The sequence below is a fragment of the Polychytrium aggregatum genome (genome assembly GCF_025602895.1).
Source record: "Polychytrium aggregatum strain JEL109 chromosome Unknown BJ171scaffold_25, whole genome shotgun sequence".
In the NCBI taxonomy this organism is placed as follows: Eukaryota; Fungi; Chytridiomycota; class Chytridiomycetes; order Polychytriales; genus Polychytrium; species Polychytrium aggregatum.
In genome coordinates this window covers 440934-456854 of record NW_026516227.1, presented here as the reverse complement: position 1 = coordinate 456854, position 15921 = coordinate 440934, and the positions used below count along the sequence as shown (strand labels likewise).

Here is a 15921-nt window from a genome sequence, read left to right as displayed (position 1 = left end):
GTCCCTGTGCGAGTGTGGTGGGTAGTGCAAAGCACGTGCGCGACCGGGTCGTGCTGCGGGGTTGCATGGGGCATTCGGGAGACGGCATGCATGTTCGGGTCGAGAAGCACGAATGTCGGGGTGCGAGAGTGAGTGGTGCGTTGTTGTTGGCCGTGGTGGGTGATGGATTGGTGTATATTCAGTGCCCAGAGAAGCGACAGCCATGGCTCGAAGAGGGTGTGCCTGTTTCGTTTTGGGATCGAGGCATTTGCTCGAGCCCACGACAGCCAAAGTGCGGAAAGCCGACAACCCCAGCCAGGGGAGATACAGTGGTCTGCAGATCCTGGTGTGCCCCGCCAGAATCGCTCATCCGCGGGTATACGTCGCCTTGCCTCGGTTGTAGACGGCATAGACGCTCACATGTCTGTTCAGAGACATGGAATCGGCAGCTTCGGGCACGGCTTGGGGCAGACGCGTCGTGGAGATCGACTCGGCCATGACACTGGTCCTTCGCGATGACGGCAGGATGACCGTTGGATCTTCGTCCTCATCCTCTTCGGTGATGGGGACCACGGACCTGGGGATGAGCGTGACGTTGTTGAACGGACCAGGGAGCGATGGGTCGATGCCGACGGCCTCGAGGATCTGATACGCCGTCTCGCCCATACACGCAATGTCGCCGCCCTTCTTCTCTTCTTCCTCGGTGGGTCGGAAGTCCAGTCCGGGAATCAAGTCGAGCAGGTACAGGATCAAGTATGTGCCAACAAACGAGTATGCTGCAATCGCACTTGATCCTGCAAGCTGGTATCCGACTTGGATCCAGTTGCCGTCCATCCATCCGCCGGGAATCGATGTTCCGTCGAGTGTGGCGATCCAGGCTTGTGCAAACACTCCCGTCATGATGTTGCCGACAAAGCCGCCGACGCCGTGGACACCCCACGCATCGAGCGAGTCGTCGAATCCAAACTTGACCTTGATGTGGCACGACAGGTTGCAGACCACACCGGAGACGGCCCCGATCACCAGGGCGGCCCACGGAGCCACAAATCCAGACGACGGGGTGATTCCGACCAGAGCCGCAACGGCGCCGGAGCAGAAGCCAAGGCCAGAGAGCTTTCTGTTGTTGACAAAGTCGTAGAGCAGCCACGACATGGCGCCAGCGCAAGCTGCAACTGTCGTAACGAAAGCAGCCATGGCGGCACGGGGAGTGGCAGAGATGGCGGAGCCTCCATTGAAACCGAACCAACCTGATGGTGCAAGAGTTACGCCGGATTATAAACAGCAACCACAGATGTGAGACATGTGAATGAACATCACCTACTCTTACACCCAGCAAGCTCATGAAATCACTTACCAAACCACAGGAGAGCTGTTCCAAGGAAGACGTTGAGGATGTTGTGTGGCTTGATGTTTTCGATATTCTTGCGCTTCCCAAGAAAGATTGCAAAGGCGAGGCCGCTGAAGCCAGAAGCGACATGGACGGGACCGCCGCCAGCATAATCGTAACTGCCGTATCCACACGGCGCACTCGAAGGCGAGGTCAGATTCAAGCACGCCATGTTGCGAATCCATCCATGAGCACCCCATGTCCAATAGGCAACGGGATCATAGATGAGCGAGGTCCAGAAGAAGATGAAGAACATGGCCGGAAGGAGTCGGATGCGCTCGGCAACTGAGCCAAAGATCAGCGCCACTGTGATGGTTGCGAACTGGAGCTGATAGAGCGCAAATGCGACCGCCGGAACACTCGGTGCAGCAACGGCGAGAGCGTTGGCGCCGACACCCGTCATGCCTCCGAATGCAAAGTTGCCGATGAACGGACCGCTTGATTCGGAGAAGGCAAGGCTGAACCCGAACAGGACCCACTGAAGAATTGACGAGTGCACAAGAGCAACGATTGCGACCGAGATGGAATGGATGCAGCGAGACTTGTCAGCAATCTCATTCAGCCACCAGAGCCTCCGCCATCGCAGTCAGTTCTTCGCAACTGCATGCATACTGGCAACCACATGCATACTCGGAACTCACACACGCACGCAACTGCATGCATATCCGTGCTCACCTGGATGGTCACGATGGCGATGGCGAGATAGCAGGCCATGATGAGATGGAGGGCGTTCTTTGAGCGGGCCATTCCCGAGTAGAAGAAGCCGAGACCGGGGGTCATGAGGAAGACCAGGGCCGAGTTCAAGGCAATGAAACCCGTCGACGGATAGCCATTCTCGATGAAGGGCGAAGTCTCGGACGGGTTGGTAGCAGAGAAGAAAAACGATGTCGATGCGTTGGAGATCTGCTTCGAAAGCAGCGTCGTTGCCATTTTGCGTATCTTTGGGGGTCCTTGGCGAGGATCAGGAGCAATGGCAGGCTTTGGAGTGTATATGATTCCACACCAACGAATGAGGTGCAGTACCGAGTTAAATGTCGATGGCTTGAGAGTGGTGCGGCACCTTTGAGTTGCAAAGCCAACACAGATCACTCTGGGTCTGGTGCTGGGAGTTGAAGTGACTTGCCTGGCAGCAGCTGAAACAACACCCGCATTGCAACCAGATTGCCAGCTTTATAAACCGCCCGCTCGAAGCAGCTCGCCGAGGAGCGTTTGTTGAGATGGCGTTATCGAGGTGTCGGACTCGTTCTTTGGAGAACAGCATCGCTGCGAATCATTCGACGGCGTGCCTGCATGCTGCTCGTCGCCGTTTGTGCCGATAACGAGTGTTTGCTGGCAGCTGATCTGTACCGATCACACGACTTCCATCGATGTATCTCTGCGGCTGATCTAGAAATCGTGAATCAGCAACGACATCGTTCCTGCGCTGAAAGTCAAACCTTGTAGCTCGGCCACTCCGATAACACCCACGGGGCTGCCATGCTGCCAACCGCCAGCTTTCTGCTACCTGCATGCGCTGCCCTCGGGTGGATGTGGTAGCCAAGCGGGTAGTCGCGGAGCGAGGCTTCGGTCAAGATGCATCGATGAGTTCCGCGCGGGGAATCTTGAATTTGCGCTCCAGCAATCGGATGGAACCCCACTTCGCCATATCTCTGTTCCGTAACCATAACTCGAGCTCCCTGAAGAGCCACGCAGAATTTCAGGACCCTTCCCGCTACCATCGTTCCGAACACCCGCTGGTTCGGGCAGACATCACACTGAGAGGAACACATCCGAAGTTACCGTAGAGTAGCGTGCGTGACTGCACAATAAAAATAATATTGTCGGGTGATGCAGCGGCTGCTTTGGTGAGCGAGAGTTCATTGAGGACAAGCAAAATGGTCGACAACTGAGGTGGGTGGGAGTATGGAAAATGCTATCGGTACATTTGAGCAAAGTCGCCGCGCACTGATTGAGGCACAGGACAGAGGAGCCGCATGCGCGTTGGACGAGAGTGAAGGAATGGCAGTGACTCTCATCACAGAGCATGGAGTGCGATTGCTTGTTGGTTGTGCTTCGCAGGACACGGGCAGAGAAAGGATCGGCGCGGCCGGGTGTGGATAGAGAAAACACTTTCACAGATGATGGTAGGGGCACTCGTAGATCAAAGCAAAGTGTGGAGCAGATACGACGATATGTGCGCATGGAGTGCCACCGTCGTCCTTGGGCAGCGGGCGGTCGGCGTCGGGTGGCAATCGGAAAGCGAGGGTCTGAGAGACCCTCCGAGGAGACGAGACGGGCATGCCGGGAGGATTGAACGGTATAGTGGGGAGGATTGCGGCCGGGTGGACAGAAGCAGCTGGGACTGAGTCGATAGACCATGGCAGATGTCTATCCGCGAGTATAGGTGGCTCGACCACGGTTGTAGACGGCATAGACGTTGACGTGGCGATCGTTGATGGCACGGTTGACATCGTTGACCGAGCGACTAACGTCACGAGTGATGTGGAGATCCTCGACAGGCTGGGCAGCTCCGGCGATCTTGATGTTGGTCAGAGTGGTGCTCGAGAGGTCGGCGATGATGCTTTGTCGGCGCGAAGGGACATGGATTTCGGTGGGATCCTCATCCTCCTCCTTGAGCGGCACGAGAGGTCCAGGGATGAGCGTGACGTTGTTGAACGGACCAGGGAGCGATGGGTCGATGCCGACGGCCTCGAGGATCTGATACGCCGTCTCGCCCATACACGCAATGTCGCCGCCCTTCTTCTCTTCTTCCTCGGTGGGTCGGAAGTCCAGTCCGGGAATCAAGTCGAGCAGGTACAGGATCAAGTATGTGCCAACAAACGAGTATGCTGCAATCGCACTTGATCCTGCAAGCTGGTATCCGACTTGGATCCAGTTGCCGTCCATCCATCCGCCGGGAATCGATGTTCCGTCGAGTGTGGCGATCCAGGCTTGTGCAAACACTCCCGTCATGATGTTGCCGACAAAGCCGCCGACGCCGTGGACACCCCACGCATCGAGCGAGTCGTCGAATCCAAACTTGACCTTGATGTGGCACGACAGGTTGCAGACCACACCGGAGACGGCCCCGATCACCAGGGCGGCCCACGGAGCCACAAATCCAGACGACGGGGTGATTCCGACCAGAGCCGCAACGGCGCCGGAGCAGAAGCCAAGGCCGGAGAGCTTTCTGTTGTTGACAAAGTCGTAGAGCAGCCACGACATGGCGCCAGCGCAGGTTGCAATTGTCGTAACGAAAGCAGCCATGGCGGCACGGGGAGTGGCAGAGATGGCGGAGCCTCCATTGAAACCGAACCAACCTGATGGTGCAAGAGTTGCATTGCAGAATGGGAAACATGTGAGACAGATGCGAGAGCAGATACGTTTGGTGCTCACCGCTGCTTCCGACAGTGTCAGTAAGCGAATGATTTTGATGATTCACATACACATGCCACGTCGCCTATTCGCACCCAACCATCCGCGACAACAGCGTGGTATATCGACATACCGAACCACAGGAGAGCTGTTCCAAGGAAGACGTTGAGGATGTTGTGTGGCTTGAAGTTTTCGACGTGCTTGCGGCTACCCAGGAAGATTGCAAAGGCAAGACCGCTGAAGCCAGAGGCGATGTGGACAGGACCGCCGCCGGCGTAGTCGTAGCCGCCGTAGCCGCAGGGTACAGCCGAAGCAGCCGTCGTCGAGAGGCAGGACATATTCTTGATCCATCCGTGAGCACCCCATGTCCAATAGGCAACGGGATCATAGATGAGCGAGGTCCAGAAGAAGATGAAGAACATGGCCGGAAGGAGTCGGATGCGCTCGGCAACTGAGCCAAAGATCAGCGCCACTGTGATGGTTGCGAACTGGAGCTGATAGAGCGCAAATGCGACCGCCGGAACACTCGGTGCAGCAACGGCGAGAGCGTTGGCGCCGACACCCGTCATGCCTCCGAATGCAAAGTTGCCGATGAACGGACCGCTTGATTCGGAGAAGGCAAGGCTGAACCCGAACAGGACCCACTGAAGAATTGACGAGTGCACAAGAGCAACGATTGCGACCGAGATGGAATGGATGCAGCGAGACTTGTCAGCAATCTCATTCAGCCACCAGAGCCTCCGCCATCGCAGTCAGTTCTTCGCAACTGCATGCATACTGGCAACCACATGCATACTCGGAACTCACACACGCACGCAACTGCATGCATATCCGTGCTCACCTGGATGGTCACGATGGCGATGGCGAGATAGCAGGCCATGATGAGATGGAGGGCGTTCTTTGAGCGGGCCATTCCCGAGTAGAAGAAGCCGAGACCGGGGGTCATGAGGAAGACCAGGGCCGAGTTCAAGGCAATGAAACCCGTCGACGGATAGCCATTTTCGATGAAGGGCGAAGTGTCGGACGGGTTTGTGGGTGCAAAGTAGACAGCACTCGATGTGTTGGAGGTGATCGACGACACGAACATTGTGGGATGTCGACTGAGACGGAGCGGGTGGATGGAATTCAAGAGGTTGGCGTGGGGCCGAGCGTGTGCAATTTAAAGCTCCGGTGGGAATTTTTTTTCAGGCCGGCGTGACTATCTTGTGAAACAGATAAGAGGCGGGTAACAGCGCTCGGCTGGACAAAGGGATCCGCGTCGTCGCGGGTGGCGCCGTCGCAAGGGCAGGGTGTTTGAGAGTGAGGTTCTGGGAATTGCGGTGAGGCGCTTGCGGACAGCAGCGGCTCTTGAAAAAAAAGCCGCGACAGAGCTTGGCTGCGACGCAGAAGGGGCGCAACTTGGGACGATCGTGCAGACCGCCGAGGGCTCTGCGCATGGGGGGAGGTTTTATAGGCGGCTTGCAGGCGGCGGCGCTTCGGGGCGATGTCGCTCCCCGGAGACAATTGCGGGACCAGCCGATAAGCCAGTCAGCCAGCCAGCCAGCGACGGCGACGGACATGCACGAGCTGGAGGCCAATCTCCGGTCCTGCCCGATAAGCACAACGGCGTCCGGCGACAGCGCGGCCCAGATTAGGTCAGCGGACGGGTCCCGCCCACAAGGCCGCCCGCCGCCTTCACGTGCGGCCGACACTCCCCCGCCCTGTGCGCCCGTGCACCCGCGCTCCGCGTGGGCGGTGTCACCCTGTATTTCCCGAGCCCGTCCCGGCCAGGCCGAAGGTGCGATATCCGAGCTGTGTCGGTCGGCATCGCGGCAGGATGGTTTCAGCATCACGGCTGGGCAGTTTCGGCATCACGGCCGGATGGTTTCGGTGCTTCAGCAGGGTTGCGATGGCCCATCCTCACGGCATAATCCACTACTGCCGTGTGCCCCTGGCTTCCCATATCCTTTCCCCCCCTCCTGACCTGCCCTTGCTGGAAAGTCCGGTGCCACCGCCGCTTTCATTCCCGTCGCTGCTGTGCCTTTGCCGCACCATCGGCCGTGCTGCCTGTCCGCACAACGGCGGTCTGTGCGATGGTGGCAGCAGCCCATCCACCCCAGAGCCGGCTGATAGCAGATACAACTGCCCTGCCTGATAGCAGCCACAGCTGCTCTGGTGGGTCGCCGATGTTGTCGCTGCGCTGCCTTGGTCTGTCCTGATTCGCTCAACCTTCATGATTGGCATCGCCCGTGTGACTTGCCCTTGGGCCCGGACGCCCTGCTCATGTGCTTGTCTCCCTGCGCTCCTCATGATCGTGACAGCTGCCACTCGGATCGGGTGGAGATTCAGCGCTGGCGAGATAGGAAACGGGCGGGTCTTTGTCTCCGATATGGCTGGCGCTGCCGTTGGCCTTCGCCATGTGAACGCCGCTCTCAGGACCACCTTCCGGCCGGCGCTGCACCAGTCGCTCCAGGCGAGTCCGAGCCGGTGCCGTCAGAGCGGCACAGCGGCTGCATCTTCGTGACGCCCAGATCGTCATCGGTCCTCATCTCGCGGATCTCGTGGCGGCGAAGGCTCTGCGTGAACAACACTCGTCCACTCTGACGGCCCAGAATCGCCGACCCTGCGGCTCCAGGAGCGCCATCCTGATATTCCCATGCGGGTTCTCGCAAGATACTTCATGTATTCTGCTGCGCAATCCTGCGCTGCCATGTCTCCGCTTTGCAGAAACAAAGCAATGCTGCCTCAGCGGGCAAAGGTGGCGATTCGCCTCATTCCTCGTCGTCCCTTCGAGCCCGTTTGGTCAGCGGCCGTTCGCCACCCTCGCCATCTGACTCTGGCCCGTCGTCGTTGCTGGCTCGGCTTCGCTTGGTGCTGTCGCTATGGTTCGGGAGCTGCGCCGTATCGATTGCATCCCCGTCGCTGTCGTCCTCTGGCTCGGAGGCATCGAACCGAACATGCATCACTGGCGCCGCCTTCACTGCTGCGTGGCGTTTCTGCCTGGTGACTTTGGGTATGGTCTCGGGTGTGCTTGCCGCTCGGGTTGCTTTGGGGGGAGCCTCATCCTTTGCTCTCGCTGCGATGGAGTCAGCAGCAACATGACTCGTGGATGCTGCATCGAGAGTACGCATGGACTCGACGCCCTCGCCGTGCTGCTGTTCTTCGTCGTGTTCGGTGTACTTTTCATGCTGCTGTCCTTGAATCCGGCTCCAATACTGCCGCTCTTCGTCGCCCCTGATGATCCTGAGCTTGATCAGAGCCGGGTCGGGTCGGACCGCTGGATCGTGCTGTGGCCCCGGCTCTTGGTTGCTGCGATGCGCCATGCTCTGCTTGGCCTTGGAATAGAGGGTGCCGATATCTTGTCCGTGAATTTGCACTATAGACTCGCGCTTGAAATACAGTTCGGCAAGCTGAGCGCCATAAGGGGTCTTGAATCGTACGTGGCCCTGCAAAGCGAATCCCCCGCCACCATATCAGAGTCAACGCTGAGATACTTGGCGATCGCGACTGTCACCATCCAGTATTACCACCCACATGCATATGCCAAACTTACCCGGCCACTGCCTTTCGATCGTCGGCAGTCCAAATATGCCACAGGCGCTACCGACTCAAACATGCGCTGTTGATGACGGAACTGGCATCAGATTCCGGCTACACTGCGTTTGCTGACTGCGTTTGCTGACTGCGTTTGTTGACTGCGGCGGCGCACATCCAATATGCTCCCTCATCCAAACTCCATATCCAGCATCCTCCCTCCCGCCGACAACGTCAGATCCCCCAACCTTCAAAGTCTTGGTATTGGTTTGCGAATGCGTCCCGGTGAACTCGGCAACGACACCTTGTTCGAACACCGCAGGGCCGTGCCGGTTGATCTGTTGTTCAAGCGTTTCTCGCAGTACATTTTTGTTATATTCCAGCAGTGCTTGGTATTCTTCGCTCAGGGATCGCCAGCTGGCACTGTGACGGGAGGACACAATGGGCCATCGGATCATTAGTATCCAGAGACCCTAATCAAATCAGCACCCAGAGCCTCACACGACGCACAGAGCATCCACTGTCTCCTCGGTGCAACTCAGGATCATCGATCTGGCCAAGCCAACCACCACCGCCTCAAGCTATCCTGAAGGCCGACCATCCCAAGTGCAAGCGATCGAGTCCTCTCGAATTTTCAGGCTCAGGATCGCACAGATCAGCAGGCAACTGGCGCGAGTGCACCAGCAGCCCCGGACTGTGACTTACAAGTCGAGACACCGCAGCAGCCTCTCACCTGGTGGCAGGGCTGCTTGGTTGCTGACCATCCTGGGCGTGAGCTTTGTCATGGTGTTGAGAGCCTGGACAGCGTTTGCGACATCGGCTTGGCGCTCCAGTCGAACAAACGCAAACTTGCCCAGGGTCCGATCGGCGCCATTTCGGCCCTCGAATGGAATGCACACCGAGCTGACGGGCACAAGCGCAGCCACAGCCCCACGAATGTCATCGGCGGTTGAGTTGGGGGGAAGCCGCTCCTTCGATCGTCCGTTGGACCAGCCAGATGTGTGCAAGGCAGGGGAGCGAGCGTGGGAGATGTCAGCACCAGAGCAGTCGGTTCCTCATCGTGCATACCATGCGGAACGGACCCTACAAGATATATGGTCCGGCTGTCGAGTTCGGCAAGCTTGGAGACGTTTGCGGGCGATTTGCGGCGAATCCGTCGTCCATCCTTGTTGACCTTGCAATACGGGACGAGCGGGTCAGTCCAAAGTCTCAGCTTCCACTGGACGATCCGCCCATATCCAGACTGGTTATCTGGTTTGTCATGAACTGATTCGCACTTGCGGTGCTGTGTTTCATATCGGGCACATGTCGCTCCAACAGCAGCACTGCCGAACCTCTATCGACGCTGAGGCATGGGCTCGCAGAGCCTTGGCGATGACAGCGTCGTCGTTGGGAAATCCCGAGAGCCGCTTGGTGTTGAGCAGAAAGTCGATCGGAACCCCTGTGGCGCAAAAGATGCATATCAACATCAGCAGTCCGGTCAAAGCATCTGCAATCGCCTGAGACCGTGTCGTCTTCGCCGTGGTCGGCCATACCGGCAGGACAGGACAAGCACTCGGGCAATGTCGAGTGAGATTTGCTCGGACGCATACGTACAGCCCTGGTCCCCCAGAAGGAGCTTTCGCAGAGGGAGGTCGACGTGGCAGCCGTCGTCGGAAAGCAGGCGCTCGATATGCTGCGCAAGCCGAATCTCGGTGGTGCGATATGCAGGATCTGAGGAGGAGGACATCATGGCTGATCGTGGCAGGGCCGGCTGGGGTGGTGTTGTGCAGATCGGGTCGGTGTGGGCAGATCGATGTGTGGCGCGACATCTCGGTCATGTGGGAGTCACACCGGCTTGCGCCACAGGCAGTCCAGCATCCCAGAACCCGCTCGCCACACCGAGAGCGTCGCCGAGCACCGGGCGAGCCGCCTCCAGACGCACCAATGCTGCCTTGCCGGGATCTCGAATCCGGTATGAGCCAGAGGGCGCCCGGACATGCACGCAGCTCTGGCGGCTGTGTGCTCTGTCGCACTTCTCGACGAGACGGGTGCTGTTCTCGGCGAGACCGAGGCATTCGCGCTGGGCTTGGTTCGCGGCTCTCGCTCTCGTTTTTTCCTCGCTCCGATTCCTGCTTGATCCCAGATCGCCCAGCCCTGCCCATCTGCCCAGCCGACGATCTCGATCCCACAGGCCCCGTCAAGCGCCTGCCGCACCAACATCCGTCCGTTCCTTCCTCGCTGCCCTTCAGGACCGCCATGACCGACCATCAGGAAGAGCAAACCAACGAGCTCGAGGCCCTCCGGTCCATCTTCTACGAAGAATTCGAGGAGATCGACGAAGGCCCTCCGGCCCACTTCCGACTGCTCGTCGCTCCCGACGACTCGGCCCTGCCGCTGGTGGTGGAGGGCTCGGCCCGTGATACCCGATTCTACCTCGACATCACCTACACCGAAACCTATCCCGACGAACTACCTCTCCTGTCGATCGAAGACCCGACCGAGCTCAGCGAAGACGAGTGCGCGATGCTCCTGGGCAAGGTGACCGAGGTGGCGGAGCAGTACCGGGGCATGGCCATGGTCTTCACGATGCATTCGACGGCCAAGGAAGCCCTCGAGGTCTACGTCGTCGAGCGAGCCGAGCGAATCCAGCGAGAGATCGAGGAGCGCATCCGACGCGAGGAGGAGGAGGAAGCTGCCCGGTACGAAGGCAAGAAGGTCACTCCCCAGGTCTTTGAGCAGTGGAACGCCAAGTTCCTGAAGGAGATGGCCGAACTGGCTGCCAAGGAGGCCCAAGAAAAGGGCATCAACAACCAAAAAAAGTCTGCCCGGACGGGCCGCCAGCTCTTCGAGAAGGACAAGAACCTGGCCAAGTCCGATCTGGCCGTCTTGCAGGAGGGCGACATCACGGCCGATATCACCGAGGAGCTGCTGCAGAAGGAAATGGAGGGTCTGGACGTCGAAGAGGACGAAGAAGAAAACTCTGTCCTGGCTGGATTCAGAGAAGACGACGACTAAGTCGCTGCTCAGACCGCTTGTAGGCTCTGGAGTCGCTGGTGTGCTCTCCCTAGCAACCGGAGGCTCTTACCCGCCGTCTCACCCCTGCTTCTGCGGGACTGAGATATCACCCCCCCTCCTTTCCATCCCGCTCATCGCTTTCCTGTATCCCCTGCATACTGTTCTGTCAGCTGTTCCGACTGGCAGCCGACGGTTGTCGCGATCCAAGCATTTGCCCGGAAGCCCAGATACATGATATCAATATCAGTTGTACATACAGCTCCTGTTCCCGAGAGCATCAAAATGGCCCACATTCCTTCTATTGCCGAGGGCACGTCTGAGGCTCCGAAATACCAGAGCCAAGGTAGAGTCCGACCAGCGAAAGACCAGTCGAGTCGGTCGCCGCAATTAGCTACACACGGCGCTGGTCTCGGTCAGCCATCCCGCCAAAGCCATATCTCCTCTCTGGGCCCGGCTTCACTCCGATTCATAGATCTGTGACGTCCGCGAGCTGCTAAGTTCGGACTCGGACAGTTGCTCTGCGGCATCCCGCCGCTTCTTTTCCTCCATTTCGGCGACGGCTTTGGAGTTCTCGAGTCTCTCTTCGGCAATCTTGCGGATGACTTCGGCCTGGGTCGGGTGGTGCTGTAGGATGACGTCAAAGTCGGACTTGCTGAGGCTGTAGAGGACGCATGGGGTAACAGCTCGTATCGAGGCAGTCCTTCGCATCATGCCTTTGAGCAGTGCAATCTCTGGAGAGAGTCGCCACAGAGACGAGGGATCAGTGGGAACAAGGGCGGATCACCAAAGCCGTGGGAGTACCATTCGCCCCCCCCCCACAGCCATCTGCCTCATTCTACTGCTACGGTTTGCAGCAAGAGCCATGCGTATGCTGCTCATCATGACTGCGTTTCACCGCGCAAGTCCTTCTCCATACTTACCTCCGAACATTTGTCCAGGCGATAGTCGCGCCCGGACTATTCCCTCCGTAATGACGTCGAGAAAGCCCACGGCGATAAAGTACATTTCTTCCCCAATAGTGCCGACCTCGATCACGTAGTCTCCTGGCAGGAAGTGGTTGATCCTCAAGGCGGTCACCACCGAGTTGATGAAGGTCTCGTCGGCATCCCGGAAAAAGGCAAAGTTGACAATCAGCTGCCGTGAGTTGTGGAGGCAGATGGACTGCAAACAGAGCGCCATGGAAACAAGAATGAAGGCAAGTGCGAGTTAGCACTCCAGCATGGTTGATGTTTGGGCCGGGTGCATCGGCGGGTCGGTCTGGGAGCGGATACGCATGCCCACCTTTCGAATCGAGGCATTCAGATCCGACAAAATCGTGTTTTCGTCAAAGAACTTGCCGTTGGTATATTTGAACTCGTAGTACTCGAGCACCCGCTGCTTTGCACTTGGATCGAGGCCCTTGTATGCCGCGTACTGATTCACTTCGTCGATTCTCTCCCGAAACTTGCGACCCGAGCTTTGACAGAGATGCAGGGCATGAGTACGGTGCAAGGAGCGAAGCAGGAGACGGGGAGTGAGGTGAAGAGCGAGGTGGAGAGCGAGCGCAACTTGGGCTTCTCAGCAGACCTCGTTATCGTCCTTGTCTCAGACTGATCAATTCTTCTCCCCCCCCTCTACAAAAATGAACAATGTTCCTCTTCTGCCGAGTACACGCATACCTGTCCAGTCCAATCATGACCGAGCTTATGTTTCCGACGAGAACAGCGAGCAGAATCGAGCTCGAGATCATGTTGAAGATGGTCACCCATCGCTCGCTTGGCGTCCCTGGAGGAAGCGCTCCGAATCTGCATTCATCCGTCCGACATCGTCTCGGGTAAGAGATATGTTCAATCGTGCCACCAGCCGATAGCATCACGGCAGCATCACGGCAGCATCACGGCAGCATCACGGCAGCATCACGGCAGCATCACGGCAGCATCACGGCAGCATCACGGCAGCATCTCGACTCACCCGGCCGACAGCATCTCGGCGACGCTGCAGTAGAATCCGAATGTGTATCGCTCAAAGAATGTCCCAGATATGGTCGAATCTTGCAGATTCACAAAGTTGCGGATGCAACTTGACCAGTGCCAGTAGATCGCCATGGCAATTATGACCCGCAGCGATTCAAAAAAGTTGGAATTGATGTTGTAGTTGACGCGCAGGTACTTTCCGATCGAGGCGAACGTGGTTTTGTGGTCGTCAGGAGTCAGTATAAACTTGAAGCACTGAGCGGCATTCAAGAGGCACACAAGGCGCGCCAGCATCAAGTTCGGGCTAGTCGGCTGCCCAGGTGCGGAGGGGTCGGATGTGGGGTATAATCCGTCGACGACAAAGACATATGGGAAGATGGTGACAAAGTCAAAGGCGAGCCATGTCCGAATGTACTTTCGCAGGATCTTGGTCCGGCTGACGATGACGCGCCCGCCGCTGAGGTATCCCGTTCGAATGTGGATGAAGATTCCGATGAGGAAAAACACTGTTGTGAAGGCCATGAAGGGTCGAAGATATGCCGCCATCTCTTGGTATCCCAGGCACAACGGCAGTAAAATCATCAGCAGCGTCAGGACCGTGCTTTCCATGGCATTCCACATCCGCTTGAAGACCGAGAGTGGATGCAGAACGATTCCAGCATCGGCATGGGTGTCGTCTCCGATTCCAACAAACTCTCGGTCGTCTTGGTCCTTGACAAAGATGTGATCGAGTCGGTCTTTGAGCCTGTTCGCCCAGGCCTTGAATCCGCCGTCGATCGAGCTGACCTTTGAAAGTCTTGAGTCCACTTGGGATGACGAGATTCGAGGAGTCTGCAGCCCTTTTGATTTCTCCGCTTTGGCGCTTGTGATCGATTTCCGGTCGATTGTTCCATGTCTGCTGCTTCGCACGGATCGTGAGTGATGAGCATCTCGCTCCAGCACTCGCTGCGACTCGGCGTTTCGATTGATCTCCTCGTAAATGTTGCTGACCGACTGAGCGGCACTTGCAATCGACACCCCGGAGCTGGCTTGCGGCTGCGCATTATAGTTTCCATTCCCAGCCGTCAGAGTTGTTACGTCATTGATAACCGGGGCTAAAAACAGGCTGTGGACGATCGAGGCTGGGTAGGAGCAACCGATCGATGAAAGAGTATATCGAATAATTGATGGAGAGCGGAAGTCCATCAGACCGTGAAGATCATGTCGGCCTCACCAAGTCGAGCGAGGCGCACATCGTTCCACTGATTCATGTGCAGCACAGCAGCCAAGCAAGCTCGGCACGAGATGTGAAAGCACATAGCATCAAGAACTGTTGGATAGCCAGCCAAGACCGAGGCACTGACACTTGCAAGCCCTCATCGAACGAGCGCCGGCTCTCACCTCGCATGCCGGTTCCGCGCCGTGAAAACCCCATGTTCGACATCACCGGCGGCTCATAGGCAAGCGAGCTGCTCGACATGCTGCTGAGCTCATCTGATGTTGTAGATCGAAGGAATGTATCAGCAACTTGACTTGGTCGAGCGCTCGTGTGGGCAACGGGTTGAATCCATCCACTCCATTTTGCCCGACAGAACTACAGCACCACTGAATCGTGTCTTGCGGTAGACAAACAGCCAGTCTCGTTTCGATTACATACCGGCACGATTTTTGCGGCTGGCGGTGGACGCCACGCTGTGCTGGCTACCCATTCCGTTTGCCCCAGAGCTCTTGAGGCCGTCGATGCGAAACGCAGGTATCGGCATAACGCCTCTCTCCAAGTCAATTGGGTGCGGCGTGTGGATTGCCTTGAGAATGGGGTGTTCCTCAGGACTCGCCTGCCGAATAGAGCTTTCGGAGCCTTCTGGAATAACGACTGTGTTCAACATCCAAGTGTTTCGATGAGTCTCAGCTCACCAAATCAGAGGTGGCGACTAAATTTGTTTGCCATCCTCGTCGCCATACATCCTCGTCGCCATTCATCATAGCCAGATTCAGCGACACCACATCGCATCAGCAGAGGAAGCTCCATCTCACATGCATCTCGCATATGCGTCGCGACTGGCCTCCGACGCAATCGTTGTTACCTCCTTTGGCAAGCGGTGAATGCGCCTTCATTGGTATTGAAGACCCGAAAGGCGTCCGAGCCGATGTTGATGATGCTGTGGCAAGAGACGGGAGGCCACATTCAGCACGAATAAGTAGCGGTTTCTGCGACCACGAAACATTGATCTGCATCGACGCGGAGATGCAACATCCACCAGACCGTGCCAAGACACTCACATCGCGGCCGTACGGACCGTCCTTCGCTTTCGACCATCAACCCTGTTGTTCCGATAGGAGGGACCATCGTGATGTCAGTGAGGAGTTCGTCGAGTTTCTGCATCGCCTCTCACGGTGGCATGTAGGAGGGTGCGTTGGCCGGATAGCGGGTCATCCTTCTCTCAATTAGTCGTGGCACTGACGCACACCTTTGGGTACATGGCCTGGGATACTTAGATTTCCCACTGATTTGGCAGGGGATTCTGTGAGCTGCTTGTTCTTGATGATCGCTTGTGGGTTCGGCGGTAACGACTCGAGGCTGCTGCTCACGCTGCCTTCGGGTGTTTCCTCATTCACAAGCCGGCTGTAGTCGAAGAGGAGCTCCTTGAGATCTTCCTGGATCTCCTTGAAGGTCGTGGCAACCCTTTCTTCCAGGAAGCGCATGCGCCCGAGGATCTCGGTGTGGGTGAGATTCGCGTATCCCATGCTGCTGCTCGAGTA

The 15921-nt window shown here is 57.5% G+C and overlaps 5 protein-coding genes across 5 annotated transcripts; 1 reads left to right on the top strand and 4 right to left on the bottom strand.

Annotated features, from left to right (window-relative positions):
* Positions 1 to 157: 157 nt before the first annotated feature.
* BJ171DRAFT_624405 (ammonium transporter AmtB-like domain-containing protein) lies at positions 158 to 2197 on the bottom strand. The gene is made up of 3 exons (XM_053115481.1): positions 2042 to 2197; positions 1334 to 1844; positions 158 to 1226 (listed from the first exon to the last, which is right to left on the bottom strand). The coding sequence occupies exons 1-3, from the start codon at positions 2144 to 2146 to the stop codon at positions 346 to 348; spliced, it is 1497 nt and encodes a 498-aa protein (XP_052965426.1). The 5' UTR covers positions 2147 to 2197; the 3' UTR covers positions 158 to 345.
* A 1536-nt stretch (positions 2198 to 3733) lies between these two features.
* Positions 3734 to 5807, bottom strand: BJ171DRAFT_583180 (ammonium transporter family-domain-containing protein; the record flags this gene model as incomplete). Its single annotated transcript, XM_053114234.1, has 3 exons — positions 3734 to 4665; positions 4854 to 5364; positions 5562 to 5807. The coding sequence occupies 3 exons, from the start codon at positions 5805 to 5807 to the stop codon at positions 3734 to 3736; spliced, it is 1689 nt and encodes a 562-aa protein (XP_052965425.1).
* Positions 5808 to 7362: 1555 nt separating this feature from the next.
* BJ171DRAFT_510430 (uncharacterized protein) lies at positions 7363 to 10156 on the bottom strand. Its single transcript, XM_053111489.1, has 7 exons — positions 9769 to 10156; positions 9568 to 9674; positions 9321 to 9407; positions 8939 to 9204; positions 8482 to 8656; positions 8253 to 8318; positions 7363 to 8145 (listed from the first exon to the last, which is right to left on the bottom strand). The coding sequence occupies exons 1-7, from the start codon at positions 9821 to 9823 to the stop codon at positions 7471 to 7473; spliced, it is 1431 nt and encodes a 476-aa protein (XP_052965424.1). The 5' UTR covers positions 9824 to 10156; the 3' UTR covers positions 7363 to 7470.
* On the top strand, positions 10157 to 11473 carry BJ171DRAFT_510426 (ubiquitin-conjugating enzyme/RWD-like protein; the record flags this gene model as incomplete). Its single annotated transcript, XM_053111488.1, has 1 exon — positions 10157 to 11473. One exon carries the CDS (start codon positions 10160 to 10162, stop codon positions 11228 to 11230), a length of 1071 nt encoding a protein of 356 aa, XP_052965423.1. The 3' UTR covers positions 11231 to 11473.
* BJ171DRAFT_600195 (uncharacterized protein) lies at positions 11474 to 15906 on the bottom strand (the record flags this gene model as incomplete). The annotated part of the gene is made up of 9 exons (XM_053114991.1): positions 11474 to 11961; positions 12151 to 12391; positions 12512 to 12686; positions 12889 to 13014; positions 13181 to 14303; positions 14563 to 14655; positions 14819 to 15034; positions 15442 to 15483; positions 15630 to 15906. 9 exons carry the CDS (start codon positions 15904 to 15906, stop codon positions 11687 to 11689), a joined length of 2568 nt encoding a protein of 855 aa, XP_052965422.1. The 3' UTR covers positions 11474 to 11686.
* Positions 15907 to 15921: the final 15 nt, after the last annotated feature.

Bases quoted from the DNA above. Each gene is read 5' to 3' on its own strand.
- BJ171DRAFT_624405 (XM_053115481.1), bottom strand. From the start codon at position 2,146: ATGACCCCCGGTCTCGGCTTCTTCTACTCGGGAATGGCCCGCTCAAAG. The intron at 1,845-2,041 runs GTGAGCACGGAT...TCAATTCTTCAG, and splicing joins TCGCCATCGTGACCATCCAG to TGGGTCCTGTTCGGGTTCAG. The intron at 1,227-1,333 runs GTAAGTGATTTC...TTGCACCATCAG, and splicing joins AACAGCTCTCCTGTGGTTTG to GTTGGTTCGGTTTCAATGGA.
- BJ171DRAFT_510430 (XM_053111489.1), bottom strand. From the start codon at position 9,823: ATGCGTCCGAGCAAATCTCACTCGACATTGCCCGAGTGCTTGTCCTGT. The intron at 9,675-9,768 runs GTATGGCCGACC...TTTGCGCCACAG, and splicing joins GTGCTTGTCCTGTCCTGCCG to GGGTTCCGATCGACTTTCTG. The intron at 9,408-9,567 runs GTTCGGCAGTGC...CCGTATTGCAAG, and splicing joins ATGCCTCAGCGTCGATAGAG to GTCAACAAGGATGGACGACG.